Raw genomic sequence first — 12,529 nt, 5'->3', positions numbered from 1 at the left:
TCTTATTAAAGTATCATTGATATACAATCTTATGTTGGTTTCAAATACACAACATTCTGGTTCAACATTTACCCATATTTCAAGTCCTCACCCCCTCCAGTGCAGTCACTGTCCATCAACATAGTAAGATGTTACAGAATCACTAACTATTCTCCGTGTTGTACTACTGTAATTGTGAATTATTGTGCCTCTTAATCCCCTTCCCCACCACTCTCCCCAACCCTTTCCCCTTGGTAACCACTAGTCCCCCTTCTCTGTGTCTGTGAGTCTACTGCTGCTCTGTTCCTTCTGCAAAAATGGAAATTTTAAAGAAAGAAATAAAAATCACTAACAATCATCCCTTACCACCACAGCACAATTTAGTATGTTTATATATTCTCTTTTTGTGTCAGGACAAAAGCATGCATTTCTTTCCTTTTTTTTTTTTTTATTAAAGTATCACTGATATATAATCTTATGATGGTTTCACATGAACAACACAATGATTTCAATATTCACCCATATTATCAAGTCCTCACACCCTTAATTGCATTCACTTTCTATCAACATAGTAAGATGTTACAGAGTCATTGTCTTCTCCATGTTGTACTGCCTTCCCCGTGACCTACCTATATTGGGGAGGGGCAAACTTTTCTTAAATGGTGATAGGGAGTGGGGATAAAAGGGGGATGAGTTCTATCTTGGACACGTTAAATTTGTAATGTCCCTGAAACAATCAAATGGTGAGGTAGGTTTGCCTAAATACAGAAATTTGGAATAGTCACTTACATAAATGGTAATGGAAGTTATGGGACTAGAAGATACTGCCGGGGGAGAAAGGGCAAAGTGAGATGAGACAACAGCCCAAGACCCAGTCCTGATGCATATGAACATTCAAAAAAAAGTCAGAGGAAGAACATAATATAAAAAAGGAGACTGAGTAGCAGCAGCTAGACAGTTGAGAAAGAACCTAGAAGAGGGGGGCATCACAGAAATCAAGGGATGGCAGAACTCCAACACAGCTGAATGGCAGTCCCAAAAAACCTGTCTACATCCTAATTCCTAGCACTGTGAAGGCTACTTTATTTGGAATAGGGGTCTTTGCAGATGTAACTAAATTAAGGACCTTGAGGTAAGTAGGTCATCCTGGATTATATCAGTAGACCTAAATCCAATGCTGTCTTTTATAAGAAAACAGGGAAATTTGAGACAGAGGAGGCAGCCTTGGGACCATGGAAGCAGAGACAGAAGTCATGTAGCCACAAACAAGGAATGCCTACAGATACCTGCGAACAGATTCTCCCTTTGTTGGAGCCTCCAGAGGGAGGGCAGTGGGTGACCCCTTGATTTTTTACTTCTGGCCTCCATAAATGCAAGGGAATAAATTTATGTTGTTTTAAGCCACCAGTTAGTGGTAATTTGTTATAGCAGTCACAGGAAACTAATACAACCACTTAAGGTGGGTGCGTTGAAGGCTGCTGAAAGGTCAAAGTAAGGCTGGGGAGTCCCCGCAGCATTTAGAACCATGGAGGTCTCTAATAAGAGCAGTTTCCATGAACAGAAATTAGTATGAAAGCCAAATGGAGGAGGTATTAGTTGCAGATGAAGGGAGTATTAGTTTTTTCAAGGAGTGGAGAGGGAGAGGCTACAAAGGGATACTTAGTTATTTTTTGAATAGCTAATGTATTCCCATGGTTTGAAATCCAAATGCCTTGGATTCTTAATTAGTAATAGATTGCATGGTGAGCATGAAGTCAGAGCTAAGGGAAGAACAGCATCAGGAGAGAGATTTTATCCATTACAAAGCCACATGAAGCATCCTTACTCCATGGCAGGATATTTCACTTCCTGGTGGCAGGAATGCTTATGTTCCCAAGTGCAAGTCTCTCTACCTGGACAGTTGCTGGATAAACCTCCCAAACTTCAACTTTGTGATTTTCTTTTTGTTTCTTCTAATTTTACACAGGGTCAATTATATGTATGTGTATGTATGTGTAAATACACATACATATATACATACACACACATAAAATGAATATTTTCAAGTTATATAAGCAATACAAGAATTTATAAAACCTTTTAAATTCAAGTAGAACATATTTGATATACTATTATACTTTGTACTAAAACAATTTGTTTCCTTGTTCTACAAAATCTTCTTTTACTGAGGAAATAAACCCATCAGCTTTTCTCCATAATATGGTGAAAAATCAAGGTAGAAAGGAGACAGGATGAGTAGTTCAGCTTTTTTTGACAGAGGGTTGGTGGGGCGGGGAGGTGTGGTGAGAAGGACACGTAGAATATGTATGCAGAGATTTAAAACACAGATTCCAGGTTAGTCTCTAGTTAGAATGATCTTGTCCTCCCTTTTTCCATTTCATTTGTTCTTGGAGAAGTTGCACATACTTTAACAGAAAACAAGGAAGTAAACACACTGCTAAGCTTTCCCATGTTGACCTCAATACACAAATGCTCCATTACTTACCTACCATTTGATTCAAGAAAAGGGAATGCAAATAGAATGTCAATGTACTTGCTAAGCACACAGAAAACTGAATTTACCTGCAACTAGAAGTTGACAAGCTTTCAAAAGCATATTAGTTGACAAATCAAGAGGAAAATCATTTGGGTTCCCTAAGAGAAAAATACATTTAAAAAAAAAAAGTAAACTACAAATAGAAGCATCATCTACATTACACTCAAGGATGCCAGATTAGAAGACAATATAAATAGAACACAATCTCTGTTCTACTATTGTTTAAAATATGTTCTATACTGACCTATCAATTTGCTCTACTGATGAAATGGAATCTAAAAATCTGGATAGACACACTCTGGGAAGAAAGTCAACCTTGAATGTAATTACTACAATATTCTAGTCCTTGGACCAGAGCCAAGAATACAAAATAGAAGCATACTCAAATAGGATTAGGAATGCATTTGGCAAGTGTTGAGAAAGCATGTTCCTATTCAGTGGTTCTCAGTCTTTAGAGTACATCAGGATCACCTGGAAACTCTTTCACAATCATACCTTTCAGATATGATTTATTAGGTTTCAGCCAAGGCCCAACATTTGTATTTAAGAGATTTTAAAAATAAATTTTATTTAAAAATTTTTTATACTGAGGTACATACTGTTGGATTCCCCAAAGGAGGACGCCACCCCAATTCACTCACGGAAGATGTCTCTTGATGCAACAAGCAAGAGGACTTTATTCAGGAGCCAGCTAGCTGGGGTCCAAGTGTCAGCCCGACGCAGCGGGTTTCAACAAGGACCCCGAGCACTCAAAGCCAGGGGTTTATATAGCATTTTCAAAGAGACAGTATTTTTCCACAAGCACATAACTTTTCGGCTGGCGCCACATCCCCTCATCCTGGGGGTTAGCAAGAGCAAGATAAAATCACTCTTCAATTATTAGGGTGGTTCAGCAAGATAAGCTTGGTATGTATGATTAACTGACTGAGGTTAGCTGACTAAAGGTCACCACCACCGGGCCATGATTGATTAACTTGTTTTTCTAGGCCTTACCTAGTTCCAGTTTTTCTTGGAAGACTCCAGAAAATGGCTTCTAGGCCCCAAGGATGCCAACTTATTTCTACTCTTACTTAATGCCTAGACTCTACATTTCCCCACTTTCTTTTTGGACATTCCAATCATGGAATGTTCGTTTCTTCTTGCTGTGTGAGAGAATGATATTGTTGCCTCAGCATTAGTATCTGAACAGCACTTACTCTTTCTCTAACGAAGGTTATTAGCCGGTTTAAAATGCAGGGGCCTAAGGTGAGGAGTAATATGAAAATAAGCAAGGGCCCTGTCAGGGTGGATATCAGGGTTGTAAGCCACGGGGACTGAGTAAACCAGGATTCAAATAGACTTTGGTTGGCCTCCCGCTCTCCCTTCCGTTGATCTAATCTCTCTCTAAGTTTAGACATTGAATCTCTTACTATTCCGGAATGGTCTGCATAAAAGCAGCATTCTTCTTTCAGGGCTGCACACAATCCTCCTTCTTTTAAGAACAGTATGTCTAGTCCTTGCCTATTCTGTAGCACTACTTCAGAAAGGGAAGTTAGGGACTCTTCAAGTTTAGTGATGGATTGTTCTATAGTCTTTAAGTCTTCATCAATAGCTACTCTCAGTCCCTCGTAATTTTGGTTCCCTTGGATAATGGCGGCTGTCCCCATTCCTACTCCAGCTGCAACTCTTATACCTAATAATACGGCTAGAGTCAACGAGACTGGTTCTCTTCTATATCTATATCTGGGTTCAAATTCCGTTACAAATGAGAGATCATCATGATACATCAGCCTAGGCACTAGTTGGACCATAATACAGAAATCGTGGGAGGAATTGAAGGCTGAGGTGGAGACACACGGGGTCAGTCCAGTATTACAAGCCCACCACCCCTGGGGAGGAGGGACTAGATACCTGTTTTCACCTGAGGGGGCTATGGATATGGTTTCATTACACAGATTCTTATGAGTCAAGGGGACCGTTCCTAGGCACTTCCCTTTCCCGGTCACCTCAGTCAGGGTCAGCTTCTTGTGGCTGCCCCAGCTACAGATTTCGTGGCTAGTCGTATTGTTAAAGCTGCCCGACAGCCCCAGTCCTTCATAATAAGGGGGTCCAGAGGAAAAACATAACCAACAGGATTTGGTGGTATTGGGGTTGGTGGTATTTAGAACCTGGAAAGCTCCCTCAAGGAGGTTGAGGAGGCGTTGTCCAGTGCCAGAAGGGGTTACTTGGTCAGGAGTGGGGACGGAGAAAGTAGTGGCAGAGCCCACTGGTGGAACTAGGGCCTGCTTCAGGGCTGGGATTGCAGGGGCTGGGGTTGGGAGATGCAGCTGATTTCGCAGGACAGTGTTGGGTCCCACAGGGGCAGCCGGAAGGGTCTCAACTTTGAGTCTGATAGTAAATATGAGGCCTTTGTCATCTCCAGATCTATAGTATCTAAGTCCCCACTGTCGTCCAGTGACCCATCCATCATACTGGCGTCCCTTATCACTGAACGTGATATTTAAGGGGTTGCATAGCCCTGTCTGTTCACAGTTGGGGGAAGTGTGGTTCTGGACTACTTTAAGGAGGTCCCAGCTAGACACGGGGTTCCAATAAGTATTACCCGTGGTCTCACAGCCCCAAGAGCTACAATAAAAAGATTCTAAGCCCCCACACTGTCGGGCTTGTTGGTGGGTTCGTCCGTCACGGGGGCAGACATAGAAAGTAGTGGTTTTTGTCTTATTTCGAGCTTCAGGTGTACTGCATCCAAAACCAGCGGGCCACCAGCCGCTCACTAGGGGGTGATTGAGAGTTAGGTGGGCCTGTTTCCAGGGTATATTGGGTATGTCCCAGGTATCTAACCCGGCAACTAGGGCGCAAACATCAGGGTGCAGGGACGGCCACCAGGTCTTAAGGGGGGCGGCCTTAGAAACAGACCACACTGCCTCTCCTGTCTGAGAGTAAACTTGCCATGTCAGCAACCTGCGTTCATGGGGGTTGGGGTTCTGGAGGGTTGGAAGTAGCAGGAGCATCAGAATCACTAATAACATGGTTCTTTCTACACAAACGAAGCTTAATGGGTTATCAGTCCGAGTTACTCGCCAGTCTGGGTCCGGCGGGGGTGCTTTCTTCAGATGTGAAGCGTGTACTCAGGAGGAGATGCCATCCACTTTCACAGCTGTGGGAGTAGTCAAGAGGACAATGAAGGGGCCTTTCCACCGTGGCTCAAGGTTTCCCGTTCTGTGTCGTCTCACGTAGACAGGGTCTCCCACCTGGAACTGATGAGGTACTGAGAAGTCTTCTGGCCGATAGGCTTCCCTGATGGAGGCCCACACTTCTTTCTGCACGACTTCCAAGGCCCGTAACCTTTCAAGTAGAAACTTATTAGTTGCACATTTGGGGAATGTATGAAGATGAGCCGATTGGAGTGGAGCCGGGGCCCCAAACATTATCTCAAAGGGCATTAGTCCAAAGCGGCCGGGGGTGTTCCTGACCCTAAATAAGGTGAAGGGAAGGAGGACTAACCAATCACATAAACCAGTCTCTATAGATAATTTAGTCAAGGTCTCTTTTAAAGTTCTGTTCATCCTTTCTACCTGTCCTGAGCTCTGGGGCCTATATGCACAATGCAATTTTCAATCTGTCCCCAGGATCTTGGCCAATCCCTGACTCACCTGGGCAACGAAGGCAGGACCATTATCGGAGCTGATTACCTTTGGGATTCCGAACCTTGGAAATATTTCTTCAATACCATCTGAGCTGTCTCGGTCTTGGTAGGGAAAGCTTCTGTCCATCCTGAAAAGGTATCTAAAAAGACTAGGAGGTACTTATGTCCATACTTAGCAGGCTTAATTTCAGTGAAGTCAACTTCCCAATAAGCTCCTGGTTGATCCCCGCGGAGCCTTTTTCCGTGTATTACTTGATGTTTCTTCACATTTACCAATTGGCAAGGAACGCAATTTCTCACCACCTCGTCTGCCGTTTCTCCCAAGCCAATGATGTGATAAGGGGAGTTTCGAACCAGGGTTTTTAGGTTCTTGGCTCCCAAATGTGTCAACTGATGTAGTTGCCTTAAATATTTTCCTGCCTCTTTCTGGGGCAGAATATTCTTCCCACTTCCTGACTTGTATGTTCTAAGGGGCGAGGATTTTTTGAACCCCAGCTTGTCCATCCGAGCGAGGTCCTCGGGTGTATACTGGAAGCTTTTAGCACATGTGTCTTCCGGGTATACCCAGAGGGGTAAAATGTTCATTCCCTGGGCTGCTTGTTTTGCGGCTTGGTCCGCTCTCCGGTTCCCTCGAGCTATTAGAGATTCATCTCTCTGATGTCCAGGGCAATGTATTATTGCTACCTCCCTGGGTCTATGGACGGCTTCTAATAAATCTAAAATTTCCTGTTTGTTTTTGATATCTTTCCCAGCAGAAGTCAACAGCCCTCTCTGTCTGTAGATAGCCCCATGTATATGAGCGGTGGAGAAAGCGTATCGGCTGTCAGTGTAGACATTGAGTCTCTTACCTTCAGCCATCCTTAGAGCCTGGGTCAGGGCAACGAGTTCTGCTCGCTGTGCGGAAGTGCCCGTTGGAAGTCCGCTGGCCCACACGATCCGGTCATCGTCTACTACTGCAGCCCCCGCCATCCTCTTACCTCCCATGATGTAACTGCTTCCGTCTGTGTACCAGGTCAGGAGTCCCGGTCCCTCTAGGGGCTGATCTCGTAGGTCCTGGCGGGTCCCTGTCTCTTCAGCCAGGATCTCCTGGCAGGTGTGAAGCACTTCTTTCCCCGAGTCAGGGAGCAGAGTAGCCGGGTTTAGGATGGCGGGCGGGGCGAATTCCACACGATCGTGATTCAGGAGCAAGGTTTGGTAGTGAGTCATTCTGGCGTTCGACATCCATCTTTCAGGTGGTTGCCAAATTATACTCTCCAGCGCATGGGGAGCAACCACAGTGAGTTTTTGTCCCAGTGTAAGTTTGTCAGAATCTTTAACTAAGAGGGCCATGGCTGCCACTACTCTCAAACAGGCAGGCCATCCGCTACTTACTGGGTCCAATTTCTTTGACAAGTAGGCGACAGGTCTCTTCCAAGGTCCCCATTGTTGGGTCAGCACTCCTCGAGCTACCCCGCTCCGTTCATCCACGAAGAGGACAAATGGCTTTGTTAAGTCCGGCAACGCCAGAGCGGGTGCCGACAGGAGGGCCTTCTTAATATCATCAAAGGCCTGCTGTTGTTCAGATCCCCAAACAAACGGGGCTGCCCCTTTTGTTAGGGGATACAGGGGGGTGGCTAAGGTAGCATACCCGGGTATCCACAGTCTACAAAATCCTGCCGTCCCCAGAAACTCACGAACTTGGCGTGGAGTAGTGGGAACCGGGATCTGTGTCACAGTCTGCTTTCGGGCTTCAGTGAGCCATCTTTTCCCTTCTCTCAGGGATATCCCAAATAAGTCACTTGTTGTTGGCAGATCTGTGCCTTTTTGGCAGATGCCCTATACTCTAGAGTTTAGCAAGTTCAGTCAGAAGGGCTCCAGTGGCCTCTTGGCAGGCTTCCCAGGTAGGGGCTGCTATTAATAGGTCATCAACATACTGCAACAAGGTTACCTGTGGGTTAGAGGTTCGGTAAAAGGCCAGGTCCCGGTGTAGAGCCTCGTTGAAGAGGGTGGGTGAATTCTTAAATCCTTGTGGCAGACGAGTCCAAGTCAATCGCCCAGTAATTCCTGTGGAGGGATCTTTCCACTCAAAAGCAAACAGCAGTTGGCTATTCTGGTGCAGGTGCAGACAAAAGAAAGTGTCTTTTAAATCTAGGACTGTATACCAGGTGTTTTTCGGGGCCAGGGAGCTTAGCAGATTATAAGGGTTCGACACAGTGGGATTAATGTCCTGTACCCTCTTATTAACTTCTCTCAAATCTTTCACTGGTCGATAATCTCCTGTTCCCGCTTTCTTTACGGGCAGCAAGGGAGTGTTCCATGGGGATTTACATTTTACTAATATCCCCTGCTCCATGAGCCTCTGGATATGGAGCCTAATTCCACATTTAGCTTCCTTACTCATTGGATATTGTCTCACAGTTACTGGTAAGGCTGAAGCTTTCAGTTCTATGACCACAGGGGGCTGGTTTACAGCAAGCCCCATACCCGCCGTCTCCGCCCAGGCCCCTGGAAACTGGTCAAGCCACTCCTGACCAATTCGGGAGGGTTCTGGTTCCTTAAAAAGGCGGTATTCATCCTCTAAACTTATGGTCAGGATACTTAGGCTCAAAGGTTTCTTTTCTCGATTAGTCACTTGAGTTTCTTCAGCTTGAAAGGATATTTGGGCTCCTACTTTGGTCAATATGTCTCTTCCTAACAGGGGTGTAGGGCATTCCGGTATGACAAGGAATGAGTGGTTTACTCGTCCCACTCCTAAGTCTACTGTTCTTCGGGTAGTCCACGCATATTGTTTCTGGCCCGTAGCCCTGATCACCCAAGACTTTTTGCCAGAGAGGGGGCCCCTAGCTTGGGTCAGTACAGAATGTTGAGCACCGGTGTCTACCAAGAACTCGCCCCTCCACCTTCAGGGTTACCCTGGGCTCGGGGAGGGGCTCCGAGCCCCGTCTTCCTTAATCTTCATCCTCTAGCAGAGACAACACCTTCTTCGGAGGTCCCCTCGGTGGCTTCTTAGGGCATTCCTTCGCCCAATGCCCCTTTTCCTTGCAATATGCACATTGGTCCTTCTCTAAAGGGGTCCGGTTGCCCAGGTACCCTGTCTTGCTAGCTCTGCCACTAGAGGGTGGGCGTCCCCTACCTTCTACTACTGCGGCCAAGATCCTTGTTAAATTTTTCTCATGCTTCCTGTCCCTCTTTTCCTCTTTACCTTCTCTTTCCTTCTCCTTCCTCAACTCCTTTTCTTCCTCAGTCTCCCTCTTGTGATAAACTTTTTCAGCCTCTTTTACTAAATCTTTCAGTGACAAATCTTGGAGACCCTCTAATCTCTGAAGCTTCTTCCTAATATCGGGTGCTGATTGTCTGATAAAAGCAAGGGCCACTGAGGCGCTATGCTCTTCAGAAGTAGGATCAAAGGGAGTGTACCACCTAAAGGCTTCCATCAGGCATTCTAAGAACACTGCGGGTGCCTCAGTGGCTCCCTGACTGACCTCTCTTACCTTAGCCAAATTGGTGGGGCGCCTTGCGGCCCCACAGAGACCCGCCACCAGAGCCTGGCGATAGATGGTTAGTCGCTCCCTACCTTCTGGAGAATTAAAGTCCCAGTTGGGTCTGGTCAGCGGGAACCCCCTCTCTATATCATGAGGAAGTTGTGATGGTCGTCCGTCGGCTCCAGGCACGTTCTTTCGTGCCTCCAGGAGGATCCTTTCTCTCTCCTCCGTGGTGAAGAGCACCTGCAAAAGCTGTTGACAGTCATCCCAAGTGGGCTGGTGAGAAAACATCAGGGACTCTATCAGCCCAGTTAGTCTCTGTGGTTCTTCTGAAAAAGGAGGGTGGTTAGCTTTCCAGTTATATAAATCGGCGGAGGAAAACGACCAATACTGCAGAGGTTGGAAGGGTGGGTCCCCTTCTTCTCCGAGGATGGGAGCCCCATAAGACTGGAGAGGAAAAATACCCGGGGGTTCCAAGTAGCCCCTTGGCGGCGCCGAGTTCCCTGGGCAGGTCCCAGAGCCGGCCCCACTGCCTCAGCACCAGGGACTGGAGGTGTCAGGGGTGCCGGGGCTGGGGCGGGCCATAGGGGCAGGAGGGTAGGGAGGGGGATCATCAACCATGAGTAAATCTTGAGTGTCCGGGTGAACTTTGGTGGTCTCTTTTTTCTTGCTCTGAGATTGGGTCTGGGCAACTAAGACCCGAGGGCTCATTTTCTTTTGCACCCAGGCCTTTACCCAGGGCGGTGGATTCTCCACCAACTCCTGCCAGACTGCAATGTAGGGTTGCTGATCCGGGTGTCCCTGAGGTGAATCCTGGAAAACAACAGCTTTTACTGCTAGTAAAATGGAGAGATCAAAGGTCCCCTCTGGGGGCCACCCAACATCAAAGGTGGGCCACTCGGAGGTGCAGAAAGTCTGCCATGGTCCTTTCTTAACTTCTACTGACAGATTATGTGCCCTCGTCCTTACTTCTGTCCAATGATCTAACGTCAGACTGAGGAGGGTCGTCACTGTCTGTCCCATTGTCAGTATAACAATTATTAGGCACGTGAAAGACACAAAAAACAGAGACACACACAGATTAGACACATGGCGGCCACTCCTTGTTTTCCTCAGATTTTTGACCAGAAACCGAAAGGAATCAGAGGGTTGATATTCTTGGCGCCCAAAAATCAACCCTATCTCATCAGATTCACCTTGCCAGAAAAACAGATGAGAGGTCACCAGGCGTCCCTGGCCCTCTAATCTCCCTGAGGCATTCCCCAGGGTTGCAGCCTGCGGTGCTCGGAGTACGTCTACCGACCGTGGTCTCGAACCCTTTACGGGATCAAGACGGCTGCCAGACGGAGGGTACCCCCTTCAGAATTACGACCGGTTGCACTGAAAGACAGAAAACGAAACACAGACAACCCAAGGTGCCACCAACCTTACCTCTTCCTCCAAGGGTGACTTCAAGAGTGAAGCGGGGTGAACGCTCGATCCCGGACGAGCCCCCAAATGTTGGATTCCCCAAAGGAGGACGCCACCCCAATTCACTCACGGAAGACGTCTCTTGATGAACAAGCAAGAGGACTTTATTCAGGAGCCAGCTAGCTGGGGTCCAAGTGTCAGCCCGACACAGCGGGTTTCAACAAGGACCCCGAGCACTCAAAGCCAGGGGTTTATATAGCATATTCAAAGAGACAGTATTTTTCCACAAGCACATAACTTTTCGGCTGGCGCCACATCCCCTCATCCTGGGGGTTAGCAAGAGCAAGATAAAATCACTCTTCAATTATTAGGGTGGTTCAGCAAGATAAGCTTGGTATGTATGATTAACTGACTGAGGTTAGCTGACTAAAGGTCACCACCACCGGGCCATGATTGATTAACTTGTTTTTCTAGGCCTTACCTAGTTCCAGTTTTTCTTGGAAGACGCCAGAAAATGGCTTCTAGGCCCCAAGGACGCCAACTTATTTCTATTCTTACTTAATGCCTACACTCTACAATACAATGAAATGCACAAATCCTAGTATACAACTTGATGAATTCTGGCATGTGTATATACTCATTACCCAGACCACAATATCAAGCATTCTAATTTTTTCTCCCTTTACCTTTTCACCCCTCCCCTCTGGCAACCACCAGTCTGTTCTGTGCATTTATGAGTCTACTTCAGTTTATTTGTTCATTTGTTTTGTTTCTTAGATTCCACATATAAATAAAATCATATGGTATTTGTCTTTGTACTTCTGTTAGTTAACTGCTCCAGGTGACTCTGATTATAGAAAGACTAAGAACAATTCCTCTAATACAGTGGCAAACTCTACATGGAATAGTCCAAATCCCAATTACCTGAATTCCTACAACAGCAACTGCCAAATTGGTGAATGCTCTTTGCAAAAAAAAAAAAACAAAACTCCATGGCCAAATAAATACATTGATCTGAGGTGTCTTATTTACTACCAAGAATTTCCCTAATTAATTAATGCCTTTATTATTTATGATTTATTACATTTTTAATGTAACAACTATTGGCAACCCACAAACTTTTAGAAACACCCCTCAAGGATGTTCTGTGATATTACTATTATCCTATTGGAAATGTACAGAACAGACATGAAGTGCACTCCATAAAGCATTTAAAGGCACTTCCAAAGGTAGAAGTAAAACTTGCCATTGGTGACAAGCTTCCGTACCCCAGACCTGTCCTCAGGTTCCATTTCTCCAGATTGAGGCCATCAATTGTCCTCAAGAATATGAAATGGTGGTCATCACAGGGATCTTGACTTTTGCATATTCAGCTCCAGAAAGATATTATATGCTATTAACACAGGAAACATTGTGAACTGAAATCTTTAGTAGATTACATTAGTCAAAAACATTCCCATGGGCAAATTATTACATATGAGATACATGTAATTTTTCTCAATAACAAAACAAAGTCCT

General features: G+C 45.7%; 2 protein-coding genes across 4 annotated transcripts in view; both read right to left on the bottom strand.

Moving 5' to 3' along the window:
• The window catches only part of PAIP2B (poly(A) binding protein interacting protein 2B), a 60,096-nt gene that overhangs the window by 25,467 nt on the left and 22,100 nt on the right, over positions 1-12,529 (bottom strand). The window contains exons 2-3 of one of the 3 annotated variants that reach the window (XM_073211708.1): positions 9,694-9,853; positions 8,068-8,229 (exon numbers count right to left, since the gene is read on the bottom strand). The exons of the other annotated variants lie outside the window; for them this stretch is intronic. The gene's annotated coding sequence lies outside the window, so the exon portion shown is untranslated. The remainder of the gene's footprint in view (positions 1-8,067; positions 8,230-9,693; positions 9,854-12,529) is intronic. 3 annotated transcript variants of the gene reach the window in all.
• Positions 3,052-8,061, bottom strand: LOC140843133 (uncharacterized). The gene is made up of 2 exons (XM_073211674.1): positions 6,148-8,061; positions 3,052-5,839 (listed from the first exon to the last, which is right to left on the bottom strand). The coding sequence occupies exon 1, from the start codon at positions 7,467-7,469 to the stop codon at positions 6,183-6,185; it is 1,287 nt and encodes a 428-aa protein (XP_073067775.1). The 5' UTR covers positions 7,470-8,061; the 3' UTR covers positions 3,052-5,839; positions 6,148-6,182.

The sequence above is a fragment of the Manis javanica genome, chromosome 1 (genome assembly GCF_040802235.1).
Source record: "Manis javanica isolate MJ-LG chromosome 1, MJ_LKY, whole genome shotgun sequence".
Lineage (NCBI taxonomy): Eukaryota > Metazoa > Chordata > Mammalia > Pholidota > Manidae > Manis > Manis javanica.
The sequence above is the reverse complement of the archived record's forward strand: the minus strand, read 5'-3'. Positions and strand labels throughout refer to the sequence as shown.